This window comes from Microtus ochrogaster, chromosome 16 (assembly GCF_000317375.1).
Source record: "Microtus ochrogaster isolate Prairie Vole_2 chromosome 16, MicOch1.0, whole genome shotgun sequence".
Classification (NCBI taxonomy): Eukaryota; Metazoa; Chordata; class Mammalia; order Rodentia; family Cricetidae; genus Microtus; species Microtus ochrogaster.
In genome coordinates, this window is record NC_022018.1 from 48,703,900 (window position 1) to 48,727,794 (window position 23,895).

Consider the following 23,895-nt stretch of genomic DNA (forward strand, 5'->3'; position numbering starts at 1 on the left):
GAGAGAGAGAGAGAGAGAGAGAGAGAGAGAGAGAGAGAGAAACATGAAATTCTTGTTTTGGAATTTTTTGTCTTAATGGTTTTGTGTGACTTTTTTTTTTAAATCCGAGGGTGGGGGAAATGTGGGGAGAGAAACATGAAGTTGGGTGGTGGTATGGGTTGAATGAGGTTGGACCCCATAGGCTCATATATTTGCATGCTCAGCCCTGAGCTAGTGAGCTGCTTGGAAGGATCAGGAAGTGTGGCACTGAGGTTTCTCTGTACCTATGGATCAGGATGTGGTTCTCAGCTAATGCTTCAGGGCCTGCTGTGTGCAGCCATGCTTCCCACCATGATGACAGTGGAATAACCTCTGGAACTGAAGCCAGCCCAATGCTTTCCTTTACAAGAATTGCCGTTGTTATGGTGTCTCTTCATAAGAACAGAACAGGGACTAAGAAGTTGCTACCAGGTGTAGTATGTTGCTGTGAGAGGTCTGACCATGCTCCCTGTTAGTGAAATGTGGCCTTTTGATGAGGAAAACAGATGAACAATGAACAAGAGCAAACGGCAAAGAGATAAAAACTGCCCAATTTGAAGAGAAAAGCAGCACCAGGAATATGATGTTGGAGTGAAGTCCAGTGCTCAAAGAGATAAAAAGTAAAAGAAAAGCCAGATGCTAACTGGAGTAAAGAGAGTGGACCTCAAGGCAAGACTCCACTACGCTAAGCTTCCAGTCTATGAAAAGGAATGTAAGAGAATGTTTAAGCTGCACAGGGAACTATCAATAACTGAAAACTTATGCAAGTCAAGGAGGGGGCCAGGTTCCAGCCTTAGCAAATCAAAAAGAACGTGGCAGCTTCAGCTATGTAGTTCTGGCTTTAGAATCAGTAAGGATAAAGGAAAGGGGTTATGGAATCTTCCTCCAATGGTAAAGAAAAGTCACTGAGGCCAGGCTTATGTCAGAGGAATCCCTGCATGAAGGCCCAATGAGGTCACACTGTAATGAAGCTGTCACAGTGAAGCCTGGGTTGCCTTGGAGACCACAAATGTTGGAGCTAGGAGGCATGGAATACCAAGGACAGCTGCTAACAGTGTAGTGACCAGCCCAAGAGAAAGAAGTGATTTCCAGTCAACAAAGCTAGAAGGGGAATTCTGAAAAGCACTTTAACATCAGACATGGGAATACAGAATTTGGATTTGCCCTGCTGATTTTGTCTTGTTTATCTAGTATTTCCTGATTGTGCTCCTTTTTTTGGAATGGTAATGTATATTCTGTGTCACTGTATGCTGAAGTCTGCAATCTACATTTTGATTTTACAGGGGTTACAGTTTTCAGATTGCTATGGCTCTCAGAAGAGACTTTGGACTTTTAAACAGCACTGGGACCGAGAGAGAGACTGAAAGCCTAAGGGGACTTTTAATTTGGAATGAATGAGTTTTGCATTATAGTATAATGACATGCCTATGTGGCCAGGGAATGAAGTGTGGTAGGAGAGAAGTGGGTGGACCTGGGAGGGAAAAAGAGTATGCTCAAAATATACTATAATAAAAAACTTTAATGATTAAATGAGCAACTGAAGAAAGTAAAACCCAAATATGTCACTTCATATTGATTAAGGATGAAGGGGGAACACACAAGTTGGGGAGCTTGTCAGCTGGAATAACTATGCTGACAAGTAACTGACCAACTGTAGTAAACCTAAAAGAAGCATGTCACATGAAGAGAAGCAATTTTCAAAGTGAGTTCCTCAACTGCAACCTTGAGCTACTGTGTCCATGGGAATTTGTTTATAATGCAGCCCTGTCAGAAACTCAGGACCTAGCTCTTTACTCTTAAAAATGTGCACAGAGACATGAGGATGTCTGTGAAGGTTAATCTTAATGGTCAGTCAGTTTCCAGAGAAGATAGTTAAACTTTCAGTTATGGTTCTATTGCTGTGAAAAAGACACCATGACTCGAATAAAGGAAAACATTTAATTGGGGCTGGCTTACAGTTCAGGGGCTTAGTCGATTATTGTCATAGGGAGTGACACTATTAGGAGGTGTGGCCTTATTGAAGTGGGTGTGATCGTGTTGAAGGATGTGTGTCACCATGGGTGTAGGCTCTGAAGTCTCAAATGCTCAAGATATGCCTAGTGTGCACACAACCTCCTGCTGCTGCCTGCAGATCCATACATAAAACCCTCATCTCCTTCTCCAGTACTATGGCTGTCACCATGATTCCTGCCATGAAGATAATCGACTGAACCTCTGAAACTATAAACCAGCCCCAATGAAATGTTTTCCTTTATAAGAGTTACTGCAGTCATGGTGTGATATGGAATGCCCTGATTCTTCTGTATGCTGTGAATATGTCTTATTACCATATAATAAAAGAAGCTGATTTGGCCAATAGCCAGGCTAAATAAAGCCAGGTGGGAAATCCAAACAGAAATACAGGGAGAAAAAGGGTGGAGTAGGGAGATGCCAACAGCCACCAGAGAAGCAAGATATTTGATAACTAGCCACAAGCCTCGTGGTAAAATATAAACTAATAGAAAAGCCACAAAAAAAAAAACAAAAACAAAAAACGGAAAATTCACAGAGAGTCTGGATTATGTATATTATATTGTTATCTTTAAATTTTTTACTGTGAATGAGCTAAGTACAGAAAGACATTTCATTGTATGGGCTGCTAAGCTAAACCAGCATGTATATTATAAAGCTACCATGACTTGCAAATTTGGATCTAAGGATATGTTGCTTTGGAAAAGAAGTTCTTCTCTTGTTTCCACAGAGGATGAGAACCTATGGATTGCTTCCAGACTGGTGTAGTTTGATGGAATAAGACACTCTGAAAGGTTGCCTTGAACATCACTCAAAAAAAATTACTTCACCCAATTGCTAACTGAGATGAACCTAGCACACAGGATACACCATGAAAGACCTGATTAATAGCACCCACAAACAGCAGGAAGCAGTTTAAAGAGAAATAACTATGCCCATATTCCCAAATATTGTCTATAAATGTTTGTTTATATTTAAAGGGAGATATGTTATAGAGATGAATAATTTGCTTTGGTATGAATATTGGTTTATTTGTACAAATTTAAGGTAAATTTTGTTATACTGTATATGTATATTTCTGTCCTTGATTAAGGTATTGTGTTTGTATTGTTCATTTAAAAACATAACATATAATTAAGAAATATAGGTTAATAGATAGTCATCTATAATACTCAAGATTATAGTCATGTTAGATTTTCTAGATGTATAGAGATATATTTCAGTTAGATAGGTATTTTTCAAGTCTTTCAGAGACCTTCAGAATATGCCATTTAAAATGTCTTAATAACTTAGGACTTTTCATAACAATGAGATATGTCTGCTTTTGGCAGTACCAAGCTACTTCCTGAGGAAGACGGGCATCGAAGAGGCTCCTTAGCCATTTGGGCATGAAAGTGTTCTTACTTGGACTACTTGACTGGACATGTAGGACCCACAGCGAAAAGACTGCTAAACTTGTGTAAAGATGAGATGGTCCTTCAGGGTTCCTGCTTCATGAAACAGTCTGATAGACTTTCTGTAGGACACAGAAGAAAATGACTGACAAACTGCCAATATAGAGAAAACTGTCTCTAAAATTTCCTGCTTTGTGGAAAAGTCTGTTTGATACTATGTCCTGTAGGCTGAAGATGGATGCCCCAATGGTAAGAAGAATTTTGGGTGACTGTCCAGGCAGCAAGATATCTCTGTCAATTCTAGAGTTTTAGAAGCTGCTAATAATGCATTTTCTGTTTACTTAAGTAATATTACATCCTTCTGGAATCTTTGATGGAGTTGAAGAATTTATAGTTATAGTTTTCCTTAGTTATGATAAAACATAAAGTATATATAAATATTGTAACTTTAATTCTTGCTTAATATCTGTTATATATAATTTTACTATGTTAAAGTTATAACCTTCCTATTTAAACAGAAAAGGGGAGGTGATGTGGGAGTCCCCTCTGTGTGCTGTGATTGCTATTAATGAATAAAGAAACTGCTTTGGACCTATAGTAAGGTAGAACTTAGGTAGGCAGGGAAAGCTAGGCTGAATGCTGGAAGGAAGAAGGGCAGAGTCAGAGAGACGCCATGGATCAGCGGCAGGAGGTAGATGTGCTGAAACTGCTGGTAGACCTTGTGGTGATGCACATATTAATAGAAATGGTTTAAATTGCCGGGTGGTGGTGGCACACGCCTGTAATCCCAGCACTCGGGAGGCAGAGGCAGGCGGATCTCTGTGAGTTCGAGGCCAGCCTGGTCTACTAAGGGAGTTCCAGGACAGGCTCCAAAGCTACAGAGAAACCCTGTCTCGAAAAACCAAAAAATAAAATAAAAATAAAAAAGAAATGGTTTAAATTAAGATGTAGGAGTTAGCCAAGAAGAAGCGAGAGCTAATGAATCAAGCAGTGTTTTAATTAATATAGTTTCTGTATGGTTATTTTGGTTCTGTGCAGCCAGAACAAACAAGCAGCCCTCCTCCAACAGTAAGAGCTAGTTAATAATAAACCTAAGCTAGTAGGCCAAACAGTTTGTAAATAATATTAAGCCTCAGAGTGGTTATTTGGGAACTGGTGGGTGGGAGAGAAACCCCCAGTTACAATCGTGTCTCTTCACAGCAATAGAAACCCTAACTAAGACAGAAGTTGGTACCAGATGGCTGTGACAGGCCTGACCATGGGTTTGGGACTTTGGGTTAGGGGTTAGAAAAGCAGTGGAATGTTTCAATTGCTGCTTAATGGACCATCCTTATAGGATCAAGGAAGACAGTGGTGCTAAGGATGATTTGAACTGTAGGGAACTGGCTCAAGAAGTTTCAGAGTAGAATGTTACTATGTGGCCTAGAGACTGTTCTTGTGATACTCTGGCAAAGAATGTGACTGCCTTTTGTCCTTTACAGCAATAAAACCTTAACTAAGACAGTCATGTGGGAAGTATGGGGGCATGCAGGCAGACACAGTGCTGGAGAAGTACCTGAGAGTTCTATACCTGGATCCACAGGCAGCAGGAAGTGAAGTGCCACACTGGTTAGGCTTGAGCTTCTGAGACCTCAAAGCCTGCCTCTCGAATGATACCACCTCTAAAAAAGCCACACCTCCTCTACCAAGTGCTATTCTGTATAGGCCTATAGGGGCCATTTTTATTCAAATCACTACAGTGGGTAGTCCCATCTTGTTCACTTGGGTCTTAAAATGAATGAAAAGCAGAGAAGGAAAAATAAGACAAAACCAGTTTCCTGATACGCTTACACATAAGCAAGGCCAGGCCTGCTCCCACTTAAATCCCCCACATCACCAAGCTCCTGCTGCCATGCCTCTTCCCCTCCAGAATGTCCTCTTGAACTATACACGGAAGTCCGTCCTTCCTATGTATTTCTGTAACTATGAAGAGAAAAATAACTAATGCAATCTCCATGCCAGCACTGCTGCTAATAATCAACTGGGAATAAGTACTCATATAGTAATGAGTTGGGTATATGTGTTCAATGTAATAAACTTAAGTACAGAAACAGAATTTGAACTGAGCAGATTATACTGGTTATCCGCAGGCCCTCCAAAAGTAAACTATACAAAGTAACTCCTTACTTCCAGAAAGTATGTTTTATTGTCTCCGACCCCCACTCCCCACCTCCCACCCCAGTTTCTTGAGACAGGGTTTCTCTGTGTAGCCCTGGTTGTCCTGGAACTCACTCTGTAGACCAGACTGGCCTCCAACTCACAGAGATCTGTCTACCTTTGCCTCCTGAGTGCTGGGATTAAAGGTGTGCGCAACCACCGTCCAGCTGTTATTATTAACTTTCTTTTCTTTTTCTTTCTTTTTTTTTTTTTCTTTTCTGAGACAGGGTTTCTTGTAGCTTTGGAGCCTGTCCTGGAACTAGCTCTTGTAGACCAGGCTGGTCTTCAACACACAGAGATCCACTTGCCTCTAACTCCTTAGTGCTGGGATTAAAGACATGTGTCACCACCACCCAGCTTGTTCTGTTTTTTATTTTAAATGGTGCTGGAGTTTGAAACTAGGGCCTCATACATGCTAGGTACTTATCACTGAGCTAGGTCCTCTGTCTCTACACCTTTGTGTACTGCACACACATGCACTAAAGGTCCATCAGGCCCTGAAACACAGCGAGCTGTGGGTCTGTAGTGGTTGGTCCCACACTCCTTTTTTCTGTGCACCACAGGCTTCCAACCTCACTAGGGCTCTTGAGGTCACAGCTGGGATTGCACTCTCTCCAGACACATTTCTGGACATAAAGTTCCATGACTTTTAACTAAAACTTTTGAGATGAAGAAAAGCTCAGACTGCTATTTCTGATCTTATGGAATGAGTTCAAAGTACAACACCCACTAAGGACATTTTTTTTTTATGTTGACTGATGTTTTAACTTAAGCTTCACTTAACTCGACTCTTGGAGGTAAAGATCCTTCCTGAAGTAGGGTACTTGTCTCAGTAGGAAGTCTGAAGCAGTTCTCAATAGCCAAGGTACCAGACTACTTGATCAGAGGGCCCTTCCACTCTAGCTAAGGCAATTTTCTTCTTTAGCGCTTGCTTGAAAGATATACATATTGACAATATCTGCCTGGTTTTGTCTTCTTTTAATTATGAAAAATATCCAAACATGTTCTGGCAGTTTGAAGAAAATTATTTTTGAGACACTCAAAACCAAAATAATTAACCCACTGAATTCTGCTGTGCATAACAAGGACCTTTCCCTGGCCAGGTTGTAGGCTCTATGAGCCTCAGGCTGTAGCAATACCTGGTTCTAGCTGGTCTCTATAGCATGTCAGCTAGAGAAGAGTGCCTGTGCACCTACCAGCTTCTGACCACTACCCCATGAGGTTATGTGTCCACATCTCCCTGAGAATACAGAAGCATCTTAGGGACACTGTCAGTTCCTCTTTGTCCTTTCTGGACTTATAACAGCACACTCAGGATGTGCCGGGCCAAACTGAGGCAGAGTTAAATTTCTCAGTAATAGAAGTTCTGACAATGCTGTTATAGTCCCTGTCCTCCAGCACACCGGGCAGCTTGGCGAGGGTGGGTATATCTGTATGGACTAAAAGGTTGAAGTCAGCTCCCAGATTAATTTGTTGAAATGCTACCCTCCAATATGAGTACTCTGAGATGGGAATTCAGGTAATTAAGGTTACAGAAAGTCACAAACACTGGTACCCAAGCAAGATTAGTGACTTTACAAGATACACTAAGGACTAGAGACGTAGCTCTGAGCATTTGCCTAGTATGCTTCCAAAATCAAAAATAATTGATTTCATTAAAAATAAATAAAAAGAAGGTAAGAGTGCTCCCTATCTGAACTGGCCATATGAAAGAATACAGTGGCTGTCTACAGGCCAAGAAAAAAACATCTCCTGACATGAACCATGCTGCATGTTAGGATCACAGCTGTGAAGAATGTTCAAAGTCCCTCTGTACCCACGGTTCTCAACCTGTGGGTTCTGACCCCTTTGGGCAGTTGCACATACTTACATTACGGTTCATAACTAGCACACCACAGCCATGAGGCAGCAATGAAATAATTTTACGGCTGGGGTCACCACAGCATGAGAAACTAGATTAAAGGGCCACAGCAAATCCCTGGCACAAAGCTTCCACTTCTGTCCCACAGCTACCACAGTGGACACTGTACAGACAGTGTTCTGAGGAAAAAGTCCTTACCTTCTAGATCAGTGTGTTAAATGGGCAGGAAACAGGCTCTGGAGAAAACGGCACACCTCAATCCCATGCTATCTACCAGGAGTGTAGACAGCTATCATGGTGATCCTTTCTCACCCTGTGGCAGCAGCTTCTCTGCATCACTGCCCTTAATCTCTGAGAGCCTCTCTGGGTGTGGACACCCAATGGGGTAAGAAGGAACAAAGAAGTTGTGACAGGTAAGTGAGGAAGAGCAGGACTGGGAAAGCGAGAAAAGCAGGAAAGGAGAGCAGAGATGAAGGAGAGGAGGGTTACAGGAGGTGACGGCACACCCAGGACAGCGAAGCCCCAACTTGCCTATCTGTTGCTGGACAGACTGCACAGCACCTCCAGAGGAAAACACGAGCTGCCCTGTCCAGCCCAGCTGTGCCTCCACAGGGAGGCGGTTCATCAAGAGAGAAAGAATGAGCCCATCCGGTGTCGTCACTTCACCCAAGGAGTTAACTTATGAATCTGGACACGATCCCTCACCATGACTCCACTAGGGAAGTTCCTAGAGTGCAGGTAGCCTCCGTCTCCAAGCCCTCTACAGCTGCGGGCGGAGAAGGAAGTCAGGCCTGTGACAGCTGTGTCTGTATTAAATATGTGCTGAGATTGTTTTCTACGCAGTGTTCTCTAAACAGTACAGGCCAACTATGAACACGGCACTTACACTGGAGACAATCTAAGTAACATGAGGATGCTTTCTAGTGCTTAGGGACTCCATAGGTTACATGCCATGTGCCATTTTATATAAGGGATCTGTGCATCTAGGGATTTTGTTCTCCACAGAGGGGTCCTGGAACCAAATCCTGAAGAATGACCCTGTACTGGGTATGTTCTGACAGCATCCATCTCTAAAATACCTCATCTGCTTTTTCAACCTGAGGAGCCTCAGGCATGTGAAGCACTCACTCTACCACCAACTCCATCTCCAGCCCCTCAAAGAGTTCCTAACACTGGGGAGAAAGTCCTCTGCTGACACTTCAGAAGTCAGCTACAAAGATGCTGAGTCCGATACCAGGGACATAAATAATAGACTCAGTAGACTGGAAAGGGCCACACTATAATCATAGGTAATTTCTTTCTGTTTTGGTTTTTCTCTCCCCCCCCCCAGCTTAGTCAAGCACTTGCCTAGCATGTATGAGCCCTGGATAGACCCTGAACACCATAATATTAAAGTATTTTTCAAATTTCTGTATGAGTATAATTTTGTAATTGAAGTTATTTTTTAATTTTTCAACTAGAACCTAGAACTAAAGGAAGAGGCAAAATAATGACCCCTCAGGCATGTCCATGATATTTACTTTGATTTGGGGGTTCTAACCACCAAAGACTATACCCCAGGCCGCACCCTGCAGGCAGCCTGGAACTGCCCCAGCTCACCTCGCCTGTCTGCGATCTGCAGGTAGCCTGTGGTCAAGTACTGTTCCATGTCCTGCTGGAAGGCTTCCTCAAAGAACTTCTGCCGCTCCTTCAGCTTCAGTTGCTGGGTGTGCTCCATCTCCAAGACCTTCTGAGTGTGCTCGGCATCTAGTTCAGCTGAGGAAGCAGAGGATGGGGTGAGATCTCCAGAAGGACTACGCGGGAGGAGGCAGACTCTGCCACAGAAGGACGGCAGTACCACCGGTCCCATCTGCTGTGCTGCTGCCCATTACTAGGCAATTGCTCCTGTGTGCCCTTTCTGCTGTAGGGTCTCCACAATACTGCCTGCTCTTCTAGAGCAGAGAGCTGCTGATCAGTCAGTACTAACTCCTCAGATGACTAACGTAATGAGAAGCCTGTGTTCCATCCTGAGATTTCTACTAAATTGTTTGCCTTTTCTTCCCTAATAATTATTTATGTGTGTATGCAACCCTGGGAGTTAGATGTATAGACAGTTTTAAGCCAGCGGAGGTGAGTGTTAGAACTGAGATCCCATTCTCTGAAGGAAGAGCAAGTGCTCTTAAAACACAAGCCATCTCTCCAGCCTCTGCTTCATCTCTTTTTTTTTTTTCTTCCCCGAGACAGGGTTTTTCTGTGTAGCTTTGGAGCCTGACTTAGAACTGGCTCTGTAAACCAGGCTGCCCTTGAACTCACAGGGATCCTCCTGCCTCCCCAGCTCGGATTAAAGGCAGGTGCCATCACCGCCTGGCTGCCTGAGCTCAGTCTTTGGAGGCTGATTTATAAATATGAAAACACAAGTAAAAATTTGAGTTCCTGGACAACTGTATCCATATTTCATTCTTTTTAATATCTTCTCAGCCAGCTCAGTGCTTGAAACAGGAAACCCTCAACAAATACAGTAAGAACACATAGTGAGTGTCATTCAGCCTGAAAAAAAAAGAGGAAATCTGGACATGTGCTCCGGCACGATGGACCATGAGAACATTAAGTGAATAAGCAAGTCCCAAGAAGACAAATTACTGTGTGATGACACTAAAGTACCTGGAGAGACCATGTCACAGACAGGGTAGAATGAAGGCTGATGGGGAGGAGTGCTTAAGGGCACAGCGTTTCAAATTTTAAAACAATAGGGCTATGAAGGAAGGAGAGGCAGCCCAATGGATAAAGGGCTTATGGAAGCACGAGGACCTGAGGATGGATCCCCAACACCCACGTAATAAGCTGGGCACAGTGGTGCATTCCTCTAACTCCAGCACTGCTAAGGGTGGAGAAGGACAGGACCCGGGACACAGTGACAACCAGCCTAGCTTTGATTCTTTAAGTCAAACTTCAGGTTCAGTGAGACTGCCTCAGGAGAGGAAGAAAAGTTTTAGAAGTGGATCATAGTTGGTACAATTTTTAAAAAAAACTCTACACAGTAAGAAAATTGGGGGGAAGAAACATGTAGCCAGACTTGAGAAATGGCTTAGCAGTTAAGAGAATATCCACCTCTTCCAGAGGACCAGTTTAATTCCCAGCACATCATAGCTTTCTGTAACTCTTGCTGTAGGATCTGGTACCTCTGGCCTCTGTGGGCACTGGAACTCAGATGCACAGAGACAACAAATACATAATTAAAATAATAAATATCCTTTAAGAACCATATACTCATTAGGTGCTATACAAACTGTCTACTTTTGGCTTTGTGATTTATTAGTCATGTAACCTGGCTAGTAAGTTAGTATCCTATCTGAAAATGGATACAGAACTATTACCCCTATACTGACAAGTCTATGCAATAACATTAAATACTCCCAGTGCTCATGCAAGGACAATAAGTGGTGTTATGTCTCACAGCAGACAAGCCATCTAAGGACCCTGGCTCCTGCATGAATCTGAATGTCTGGGGAAGCTGGACACCACATACTAATATTTTTTTCCTAAAGACAGATGTTTGAGACCACTGGCTGTGTGACATTGCTTAGCTGAGTTAGAGGAAAATACTGTTGTGGGGTGAGCTGGAGACTCCTAACAAGGTCTAGTTCCATCTGGGATATTGTGATGTAATTAAATGGTTTTAAACAGAACAAACAACATGGCACAAGGGCTCTGAGGCCTGCCCTTGTCCCCAGTACTGCCCCAATTCCTATCACCATAACTCCTCAACATATCACCAGCCTCCAGAAATGATAGACCTTAAAACCTGTAATGGAGTTTATTTTTGATATCACACAAAATATATAAAGTCTAGTAGTTAGAATACTCTGGGCTTTCGTGTACTCCAATCACGCATGCCAGGAATACAAATAAATGTTAGCTATGACAACAGAGACAGGAAAGTCACCTCCAGCTGCACACAACTGGATGTTGCATGTGACCTTACACTCAGTACTACTTGTTCAAGTGTTTTTTCTATTTCCAGTCACCCTCCTGCCATGCCTGTGTTCACAGAAAAATGGGCTCATTACAGATGCAGGTGTTATCTTCCCAAGCTGGATCCTAGCCCATTAGTAAATACTTCTGGGTTTCTGTCACACTCCTCTGGGTGACTCTGCTGTCACAGCAACTGTGCAGAGAGGTTTGTGCAGTTCCATTATCTGCCTACAGTCCATGCCTGCATGCCTCTGTTCCCTCTGTATCCTGGGCAAGCCACATGTAAGCATGACTCCTGGAGGTTGTGCATGTGTGAGGAGCAGCAGTGGATGACAGGCGAAAAGAAAACGTGTCCACAGTAGGGATGCCCATCCTCTGGGTAGAACACTCCCAAGTCCTTACTGTCCCTGGCTGCCCTTCAACACTGTCTCATCCACTGCCCTGCACACTCCCTGGCTTCCCTCCAACCTTTCACCCACTCTACCTGGGTGAAATCCTTTGGTTTTCACAGAACTCCAGGTAGAAATCTAATGCGTTTAACCTCTCCAAGCTGCCACTTTATCCTCTCCACAAGAGAGGTAAAAGCACCTGTAGTAATATGAGCAGCGGGGCTGCATCCCCAGCACTGCCCGCACGGCTAGCTTTACCCGAAATAACAGCACATAAACTGTATTCATTTAAACACTGCTTGGCCCATTTCTATCTAGCCTCTTCTAGGATAACTCTCGCACCTGGACTAGCCCATTTCCAATTATCTGTGTAGCCCACGAGGTGGCTTACCGGGAAGATTCTAGCCTACGTCCATCCTGGGTCTGAGCTTCATGTGTCTGCCCCAGAGAGAGGAGCCTGGCATCTCTGAGCTCACTTCCTCTTCCTCCCAGCATTCTGTTCTGTTTACTCCTCCCACCTATGTTTTAACCTATGAGGGCCGGCCAAGCAGTTTCTTTATTGCTTAACCAATGAAATTAACAGATTGATATATGACACTCCCACATCAAGCACCCATTTCTTAAGGTTTCTGTTTGGGTTCAGGAGTGGCATATTAACCACCAGAAATGCCGCACTGGCCAGTAATTGACAACATGATGTCAATAACAGACTCTCAGAAAGGGAAGGCAGTCAGGTATGGTGGAAGCACTTGGAAGGTGGAGGTAGATGGATAGGAATTACCAGGCTACATGAAATATTCCTTTCTTCTTCCTTTCCTCTCTTCTCCTGTCTCCCTACCCCAGACACAGACAGACAGATACTACCAAGAACCAAATCAAGCACAGCACTAAAATCACTTTCTTAGCCCTACACAGACTTCAGAATTCATCACTTTTCAGTGCCCTCAATACATCTGCAAAGAGTTGTGTCCTCAGGAAAAGCCTACAGGAAGAAGACACCTATCTGTTTGCTTCAACAGTCAATGTAGCTGTTAAATGCCTGACAACCGCCAAGTGCATTAGTGTAATTCAACCCTAAAACACATTAGCAAACTTCAGAGCGCAGGTAAACTGGTTTAAAAGAAGCAATTCCAAATCAAGCCATTCAGAATCAAAGAGCAATTTAACTCTCAAAAGGGATTTAATTAAAGAATATCGCCTTTCAGCTGACTCAAGACCATCTGTGGAGGAGTGAAGGTGCCACTCTGATTACCGTGATGACCTACTATGTCTCAATTACAGGCCTTATGGGGTCTCATCTTAATTCTTTACGTTCGGAAAATACCCAAATATGCCTCAACCCCTCCAGGGGTGGGGTGAGGAGAGTTTGGGTTATGGAACTTAAAATAACTTTAAAAAGCAGAAATCACAATTGCTGAGCTGCCAGGAAGCACTATCAACTGTGTCCTTGCCCTGTGTGGACCCTGACTTCCTCCATGGGGCTGTGTCAAGACGCAACACAGATCAGAGAAGATGACAGGGAACAAAAGAGAAAAACGAGTTAAAGAGCATCTCGCTCAGACTGATTCACAGGGCATAGTCTAGGTCACAGAACTTCCTGGAGGAAAAGTGGCCCTGGCTTCTGTTTCAGTTACCTGCTATTCTAGGGAAGCAAAGTAAGCACTAAGACTCTAACCTGCAACTACGTCCAATCTTCAGACACTGTGACACGATGCTGTCACCTATAAAACTCAACTCTGACAACCATGCAATCAGATTACTCCTCCCAAAAATACCGTCCCAAAGCTTACAAGGGTCTGAGTAAATTGTGTGTTAGGCTGCACTCATAACTACCTGAGGTATATGTGGCCTACCCAAGTAGGCCACACCAAACTGGATTTCAAAAAATGGTACCAAGATCAAAAAGAAAAACAGAAAAAAACCAAAAAACTCAGAAAAAGACACAATAGTTTTTCCACCAGAAGTCTGAAGTGGTCCCCTAACTCTGCTACCCAGTCTTAGCTTCAGACACTTTAGCATCATTATTCATTTCAAATGGACAGTTACTCAGAACACAAAGATTCCATTACCATTTCAGATGCCATTATCAATTCATACTTAGGGCACAGGAGGAACAGACGTAGGTGAAATTTACAAAAGCTAAGCCACCATGCTCATCTCAGGAGCAGCCTCCTCCACTCTGCCATTCAGCACCTTTAACAACCTCTGGGACAAAGGACCAAAGTGCTAATAACAGACAACCCCAAAGCTGCTGCCAGGAGATGGGGACACCATAATCTAGACTGTAAAAAGAAAAGTAATAAACACTGAATTAAACATGAGTTGAAAGAGTTTTAGTAAGCCGGGCAGTGATGGCGCACGCCTTTAATCCCAGCACTCGGGAGGCAGAGGCAGGAGGATCTCTGTGAGTTTGAGGCCAGCCTGGTCTACAAAGGGAGTTCCAGAACAGGCTCCAAAGCTACAGGGAAACCCTGTCTCAAAAAAACCAAAAAAAAAAATAGTAATTTTTTATTCAAGATAATTAAGACTAAGAATTACTTTTTAAAAATCTGCAATTTACCTACAACTTAATGTATTCACATTGTGTCAGAAAATAAAAACTTCAGAAAACTGTAATACATGTAACAGAATCATGGAGAAGTGTGAAACCTGTAATGTTTTTATACACAAATCCTTCCAAAACTGTCTTTTGGATTAAAAAACTCAAAAACAAACAGCTGTCAGATTACAGGATCATTAAAGGCAAGAACTGCTATGTTTCCATGCTCTGTACTTACTGAGTAGTTCCAAAATGAGGAGACAGTATTTTATATAGTGGACAATGTCTGGACAACAAACAACACAAATAGGAAGAGAAGCCCAAGGCACGGGGTGAAGCCTCCTAGATGTCTTTAGATCTTTGGGATGTACCAACTTCTCTTTCTATTCAGTTGACTGCATGAACCTGCAACATTCAGCTTTTAAAGCTTTTCATTCTGAAATAATTTCAGATTCATAGCATGTTGGCAAAAAATGTATCTTGGGTAATGTGGACTCTGGCAAAGTCAATGTTGAACATTCTCACAGACTGAATTAAATGTTTAATGTCATAGATAGAAATATGCAGATCCTGGGCCTCTTTCCCAATCTCAGGTTTCACATAATTATGGTATGATACCTCACTCAGGATAGTATTTTCTATTTCCATCCATTTGCATGCAAAATTCGAGAAGTCATTGTTTTTTACCGCTGAGTAGTACTCTAATGTGTATATATTCCACACTTTCTTCATCCATTCTTCCATTGAAGGACATCTAGGTTGTTTCCAGGTTCTGGCTATTACAAATAATGCTGCTATGAACATAGTTGAACAAATGCCCTTGTCATATGATCGGGCATCTCTTGGGTATATTCCCAAGAGTGGCATTGCTGGGTCCAGGAGTAGGTTGATCCTGAATTTCCTGAGAAACCGCCACACTGCTTTCCAAAGTGGTTGCACAAGTTTGCATTCCCACCAGCAATGGATGAGTGTACCCCTTCCTCCACAACCTCTCCAGCAGAGGCTATCATTGGTGTTTTTGATTTTAGCCAATCTGACAGGTGTAAGATGATATCTCAAAGTTGTTTTGAACCTTCATCTGGCGATGGATGGAGATAGAGACAGAGACCCACACTGGAGCACTGGACTGAGCTCCCAAGGTCCCAATGAGGAGCAGAAGGAGGGAGAACATGAGCAAAGAAGTCAGGACCACAAGGGGTGCACCCACCCACGGAGACAGTGGGGCTGATCTATTGGGAGCTCACCAAGGCCAGCTGGACTGTGACTGAAAAAGCATGGGATAAAACCGGACTCTCTGAATATGGTGGACAATGAGGGCTGCTGAGAAGCCAAGGACAATGGCACTGGGTTTTGATCCTACTTCATGTTCTGGCTTTGTGGGAGCCTAGGCAGTTTGGATGTTCACCTTCCTAGACCAGGATGGAGGGGGGAGGACTTTGGACTTTCCACAGGGCAGGGAACCCTGACTGCTCTTCGGACTGGAGAGGGAGGGGGAGAGGAGTGGGGGAGGGGGAGAGAAGTGGGAGGCTGAGAGGAGGTGGAAATTTTTTTTTCAATAAAAAAAATTAAAAAAAAAATTATGGTATGATATCAAAGCCAAGAACCTGACAGCACAATACAGCTTGTTCAGATATCCACTGTGCATGGATTTGGTGTGTGGGTGTGCGCACTGGCAGCTCTGGGCAGGTTTACCAGCTCTCAGTCTGTGTGGCCTAGGTCCAGATACTCCATTGTACACCACAAGACTCCTGTGTTGCTCTTCTATAATCTTCCCCAAGCACTGATCTATTCGCAAACCTATAATTCTACTGTTGCATAAATGCCACATCAACAGAATCCTATATGGCGTCTTTCACTCAGCCCGCTGTCTTGGGCTCATCTATACTGCTGTATGTTCTGAAAAACATGTTCCTTATATTTCTGGGTGTCTCTTTGCACCACTACTGGGGCTTACTGGGGTTCGGGTACCCTCCTCCTCCTTTCCCACAGCACTTCTATCTATACCAAGTTCCAGCTCCATCCTAAGTATCCCCTGAAGCTCTTGTTTCTGAAGGTACTTTATAAAGGTTCCTGAATGTAATGCTGTTCTAATTTACTTCTCATCTCATCTGGACTTACTAAACATATTTAACTGTGCTTGTACAACTTTGTTCAGAAACTGAAGGCATTTTATTTTAGACAAGAAGACATACAAGCCTTTATTCTAGTTTAAACAGTCTCTTCTGTGGTTTTATTATCTAACGATAGCTGCACTTCCTTCCTATGACAGTTTCCACAATAAGACGCTTCCTCACGCACTCCCAAAGTCTCTCCTACTTCCCTGCCCCAACACAAGACACGAATACAAATTACCAAATGAGAGAATTTTAAAAAGATGTTCCTATCTCTGTGAGTTCGAGACCAGCCTGGTCTACAAGAGCTAGTTCCAGGACAGGCTCCAAAACCACAGAGAAACCCTGTCTCGAAACCAAAAAAAAAAAAAATAAAATAAATAAAAATAAATAAATAAATAAATAAAAGATGTTCCTGAAATTAGGATTACATTACATGCATTTTAAAAATATTAACTTCTTAACCCTGTATTTCAATACTGTTTAAAAGTTTTATATGGTATCTGGAGAACCATCTAGAACGCTGAAGTTAATAGTTTTATTTTATTCATTTATCTTTTATGATGCTGAGAAGGATCTTGGGCAGTAACTCGTGTCAGCCAAGCTCTGTCAGTAAGCTACATCCCCGCCCAAGTTAACATACTCTCAAACAGAAAGCAAAATGACTTCTTACAGAGCTTTTACCTACTTGGAAAGCACACATGGATGGCAGGGGTTAGCTTGGTACACTCCTCTATACAAGCAGGTTCTTAGTCTGGGTACACAGCTGTGAGAGGAAGACCCCTGCCCACCCATGTAGTAGTCAAGAACTATGCAAGTTCTAAAAGTTAAGAGTAAATAACGTTTCTAACACCACAAAGAATTCACAGCAGTTCCAGAGCTGCTCACCAAAGGCAGTGAGGTTTCTACACTCAGGCAAATACTATTTCTACACAGGAAATACTATTTCAGTACAGGCACTTCCAGGACACATCATCCAATTCTATACATTAATTACTCTGGAGGAAATGGCTATTATCTTGACTTTCACCAAAACACACTACCAAAGAAATACAATGTGAAGGAAAGCAAGGCCTGCTGGATGGTTAGAGACCCCTCCTTCCCTGCTCTGCCCTAAGCATATGATCACATGGGGAGAGGCACTCAAAGCATGACCTGGCTGCACTTCAGAGCACAGCCCTTGATCTGCACACAGCACTCACTCTTCAAATCTAGTCACTAAGAGGGCACAGGCTGAACGATCATCACATCCAGTTCTACAATACTTACTTTTGATTGGGTAGAAAAAAATTCATCCCACATTCTGTGTGTTTTTTTAGTAGAATTCTTCTATAAATACTAGTTCAGCATGAAAAGATTTGGAATCTTTGAAATTAGAGTATGACATGTAAAGAAATTTAGACAGAAGGTGTTCTTGCATTCATTTTTTCCTAGCTATTTCAGCTTAAAGAACCAACAAGATAGCTGGTTCAGCCCAGCTTTGTTCTACTGCCCCGAAAAGATCCATTTTGAAGAAGCTTAGGACAGGTGAGAAGAGCATTCAGTCTGTTGGAGACTTCATGAATTATTAACCTGCTCAACATCCTACAAGGAGGAGGGTAACAAAAGGGCTTGGTGGCTGCAATGAGGGCAGTAGCACAGGGAAGCTGTACTTTCTGCAAAGAACAGTAAACAACTGAACGAACAAGCTACAGTCTCTCAGTAAAAATGCTCTTCTGCCATAAGCTGACAACAGAAAAAACAGGCCAAAATGCTGCGGAAGGTATCGAGAGCACACCACGCCTGTTTTAAGGCTTGTTCTAATGAACAAGCTATCCCCCTCTCTTCCCAGCAGCATCCAGCTGTACCACATCAGCAGACACTCCATGTTTCCAATCCCACAGGGTGCATCATCAGTCCCTACACCATAGGTTAGTGTCACAAGCCCTCAAGAGTAGACCCATGTTTTTTTATCTCCTGTTCCAGCCTAATAGATGTGAAGTGGGTTCTCATTTTCTCCATTCTCTGAAACAATGAAGAAGTTTTTAAACCATTTCCACTTGATTTCCTATGCCATAAAATTAGGACTAGGAGGCAAAACTGTAATGAACTATGTTATCAAGAGAGAAAGAAGTGCACATACACTCCCACGGAGAGCTGGGAAAGGACATGCCAAAAGACGACACACAGATGCAAAGCGTGTCGCTCCCACTGTGCGTTAACACAGCATGCAACACATTTATGATCAAGTACATCACAGAAATGAAGAAATTAACTGATCAGAGTACTGTAAACTGAAACTTCCCCACGTTCTCCTGGGGCCATGTTTTCTCCCACATTGTGCTGATTAGTTTTTGTCAACTTGATACAAACTAGAGTCATCTGGGAAGAGGGACTCTTAGTTGTCTTAATTGAGAAGTTGACTCCATTGGAATGGCCGACAGGCAAGTCTGGGGTCATTTTCTTGATGAATGAATTATGTGGGAGGGCTCAGCTTACTGTGGGAGGCGCCACTCCTGGGCAAGTGACCCTGAGTTGTGTAAGCAAGCAAGCTGAGCAGCCATGAGAACAAGCCAGTCAGCAGCCAGTAAAGTCTCTGCTTCAGCTCCTGCCTCCAGGTTCCTGCCTTGAGTTCCTAGCCTGACTTGCCTATAAGATTAAATAAGTCCTTTCCTCTCCAAGTTGCTTTTGGTGGGACACACACACACACACACACACACACACACACACACACACACACACACCTATAGTGGACTGTACCCTGTGTAAATATGAGGTAAAATAAACCTTTCTTCCAAAACTTGTTTAAGTATGTATTTTGGTTATAACAATGTTAGAGTAATAATATATGCCAATATTCCCCCACCTTTTGGGACTTCCAGTTTTTCAATATATTTGGCAGTACAATTATCTTTGTTTTATTTTGAGTGTGGTTTTTCTAAAATAGAGTCTCACCAGGCAGCCCTGTCTAGCCTGGACCCTGGCATATGAATCCTGTTGGTCTCAAACTTGTCACAGCTTCTTGAACCTCAGGTTACAGGGATGACCCACCAGGCTTAGCAACAATCTTTTTTTTTCCTCCTTCTTTTTCGGAGATAGAATTTCTCTGTGTATCTTTGGAGCCTGTCCTGGTACTCGCTCTGCAGACTAGGCTGGCCTCAAACTTACAGAGATCTGCCTGCCTCTGCCTCCCAAGTGCTGGGATTAAAGGTATGAGCCACTACTGCCCAGCATCTTCAAATATTTTTATTTTCATTGATTTCTTTCATTATTTTTGAAAATAATTCTGGAACAACTTTCTGTAATGGTATTAAGTAGCTTTAAAACTAAAGATCCAAGCAAGCATAAAATTCTATGCCTACATTAAGTATAACCTAATTCTAAGTAGCCACAGGAAATATATATATCACCAAGTTAACTACCATTCCACTTGTGTGTGTGAGACAGATGAAGTTAAATAGCTTTTAAGAATTTTCAATTCACTTATTTCTATATGACATAACTCATAAATTTAGTTAATTCAGTATATTTAGGGAGCACATTTATTACATCTTTTTTTTAACTTTGTTAACAATTTAAAATATCTTTGTTGCAATACTAAAAAATCTAAAGTCCTCTAGAAATTTGGTGAGATATTTCTTGCAATCAGTGTTTTGGAGTTTCATCATTATGTCTAGATGATCACAATAACTAAGTATTGAAAGATTTTCAGAGCTTTCTGAAACATTCAAATTTTTATAGTACTTTCTACTATTTTGAGAATCACTGTCTTTAACAGACTGATGACAAATATCAATAGTAAAAAGATTTAATTAATTTAAAATTATTCCAACCTTGATAATTAGGTGTGTTTCTTACTTAGCTAAGCAAGCTGAGAAAATCTGAAAACACCTCAGAAGCAAAGTCAGAAGACCCTCACGTTAGATGCACTCTTCCTGTGAGGTCTCTCTCAAGACCCAGGGACACCTGTATGAGTGCACAGGCCTGGCTAAATTCCCCAGCTTGTCACCATTAGGTCACAGCTTCGTCTGCCATCTTTCTCCATGATGGTGACCTAGCATGGGGATATGTGTAAGTTTCTAGTCCCCATTTCTGAAGGCTCGGGTGTCACATGAATTTGTGTGGTCAAGGTTTTCTTGCTAACATCACACGAGGATTATTTTCTAATTTATTAGAGTTACGCAATTTTTATGATTAAAAAGGTCCTACATTTATCATTTAAAACACCAAGAATCTGAAGGGACTCAACAGGGATTTCCATATCATCTTTAATCTTTCATTATTTATATCAGATTTCATTCACTACCTGTCTTAGTCAATGTTTTATTGCTAGGAAGAAACACCATGACCATGGCAACTCTTACAAAAGAAAACATTTCATTAGAGCTTACTTACAGTTTCAGAGGTTTAGTTCATTGTCATCTTGGCAAACAATCAAACAGGGTTTTGGAGAGGTAGAGGCAGGTCAGTTTGAGACCAGCCTGGTCTATAGAGTGAGTTACAGGACAGCCAGAGATACACAGAGAAACCCTGTCTTGAAAAAGAAAAGAAAACAAACAAACAAAAGAGTGGTGTCTCTTCACAGCAACAGAAACCCTAACTAAGACCCCAAGACCGGGGGGGGGGGGGGGGTGTTCCATGGCCTAATCAACAAGCTCCAGGTGTCAGCCAGAGATCCTGGCTCAAATAACAAGGTTGATGGCTTCTTAGGAACAACAGCTGAAACTGACATTTGTCCTATCTATGCACACAGAGAGGAAGTAGGACAGTTTGCACCTCTAATTCTAGCACTTAAGTGAGGGTAGAAGGATCAGTCAAGGTCATGTTTACACAGAGAACTTGAAACCAACCTTGACTACATAAAACCCTGTTTCAAAATAAATCATTTAACAAATAAAAAAAAGAATATATGGAATATATGGATTAATGAGCTACTTACTTCCAAGCCCTGCCCTCCAAGTTTGAAGAGGGAGGAGGTGGCCACTGGAGAGGTTTAAAGTGACCTGCTATGCTGAAGCATGGAAAAGAGCTTGTCCTGTTCCAGTGGCTGCAGTGGAAGCCACGGGCTAATGTAATTCCCTTAACATCTTGGGAGATTTCAAGCAAGCATGCTCTCAAAGGTCTCTAATATTCTAATTCCTGCAGGCCAAAGCTGACTGCATTTCTTACTACCTAGCCAATAGCTTCCTAACTAGTGATAGTCCTCTCCAAAGCTATACACACTTTGTTTTTATTTTTTTAATAGCCAGGTTGTAGCCCAGGCTGGTGTCAAATTCATGGTAATACCTCTGCCTCAGCCTTGGGATTACTAGTATGAGCCACCACAGCTGACTTTTCGTTCACTCTCTTTCTGAAAAACAGCTCTGGTCACACCTGTCTGCCGACTGCTAATTTAGCACAAATGGCTATGCTTCATAGTATTCATCAAATACTTCAGGGCACTCACACTGCTCCTGCATATGATTACATGCAGGTATCCAAACTCGGTAATGTCCCACGGCACATTCTAGTCACCCCCCTCTCAGATTGTGACTAACTTCCAGCTAAAATACCATTTCTATGACCTTCCCATCCAAATGGAACCTACCAACTAGAAAACTTCTAACAAGGATAGGAGATCGCAGTCTCAAGTGAAACAAAGAGTTTTATGATATGGCAAGAAAGCAGAATTCATTTTTTTTTTAAGTTAAAAGAAACCATTAAAATGAAAACATCTGAAGCTAATCACAGTGTTGCACATCAGTAATTCTGGATTCTGGAGACAGAGATAGGATTCTAACAAGCTTGAGGCCAACATAGTTTACACAGAAAGTTTCATATCAACTAGGCCTACCTAGAGAGAGCTTATCTCAAAAACAAACATACCAAAACAACCAAACAAAACCCTTATCAAAAACAAAATATATTATATATACTTCAAATGTATTTTTAAAAAAACTAAAAACTCCTATGTGAGGAAGATACTAGCAAAACCAGCCAGGCTCCATCTTAGGCTTAAAAACCATCTTATAGTAAAGACAAACTAGGTTCATTTCTGCTTATGATTAAAACTCCATTCCCCACTTTTAACTATAACTACAAATGGCTCTGTACTGCCTGTTTCTGGAGTGGCAATTATATCTTTGTTTCAAAACAGTTGTTATGGTTACATTCTTATGACTACCTGTTGCTAACACCATGTACACTCATGTCTTTGGTTTAGGAGGTCGTTAGGACTAACGATACGCTTATGTTCTGCTCCTAAACCCTGTCTATTCTGCCTGCCAAATCCCCCAATTGGAAACCCCTACCCCTGAGCTATAAAAGTCTTGTCATCCTCACATCCAATGCTGACATCTTGAACCACACCTTAGGTGGAGGCAGCTTGTGTACATGGATAAAAAAGCTTGCATTAATTAATTTGGCCATGATGATTTGTACCAGTGGCCTTTCTCCTCTCATCTTTGGGGTTAGCAAAACCATACCACGTTCAGATACAGAACTTGTATAATAAGTTAACAGTTACTTTTGCATTGTTATAACCAAATAATTTTAAAAAAACAAGTTGGGGAGAAAGCTTTGCCTGGGCTCTCATTTTCAGAGGGGACAGTCCATCATGATGGAGAAGATAATGGCCCCAGGAGAAGCTCGGTGCAGGACATTGTAACACACAGTGGTGACTTCACAGAATGGACCAGGAAGCAGAAACTGTTCAGAAAGTCAGAGGTACAGAGTGACTGGCTCATGGGGCAAGGATGCCATGATTTGAATGTAAAATGTCCCCTACAGGGCCATGGGTTTGAGCACTAGTTCACAGCTGGTGGCTGTTTTGAGAGTATGGAAAATCTTTTGAAATGTGCCCTAGTTAGAAGTGATCTCTGGGGGAATGGATCTTTCTTTGTTTTAAGAGTTATCACACGCATACAGTGCACTTAGATGCCAGAAGAGTGTATCGGATTATTTGGAACTAGAATTACAGACAGTTGTGAGCTGCCATGGGGGTGCTGGGAATCTAACCTGGGTCTTCTGGACGAGTGGCAAATGCTTTTAGCTACTGAGCCATCTCTTCAGACCTGGGGAATGGGTCTTAATGGTAGTAAGTATGCTGGTTCTACCCCGAATTTTCTGCTTCCTGTCTATCAGCACAATGTGTCCAGCTGCCACATGTTCATGCTGCCATAGACCAAACTGATCTTGCTATCATGTCTTCCCTGTCAAATTGTCTACTCCATCGGAAACATAAACCAAAATAAATCCTCAATTAAGTTGCTTCTGTCAGGGATGTGGGCGTACTGATGGGAAAAGTAATTAACATAGAGTATTACCCTCAAAGGTTCATCCCAAGTGACCTGCTTCTGACAGCCAGTCCTATTGCCTTCAAGATTGTGTCATATACTGAGGAACAAGCTTTGAAAACATGAGCCTCTAGGGGAACATTTCACATTTAAATCTTTTTTTTTTTTTTTTT

General features: G+C 42.3%; 1 protein-coding gene across 3 annotated transcripts in view; it reads right to left on the reverse strand.

The window, feature by feature from the left end:
- The window catches only part of Dtnbp1 (dystrobrevin binding protein 1), a 103,066-nt gene that overhangs the window by 3,945 nt on the left and 75,226 nt on the right, over positions 1-23,895 (reverse strand). For all 3 annotated transcript variants that reach the window (XM_005355101.3, XM_013349111.2, XM_026783153.1), the window contains one exon: positions 9,079-9,234. In XM_005355101.3, coding sequence (XP_005355158.1) covers positions 9,079-9,234 — 156 coding nt within the window. The remainder of the gene's footprint in view (positions 1-9,078; positions 9,235-23,895) is intronic.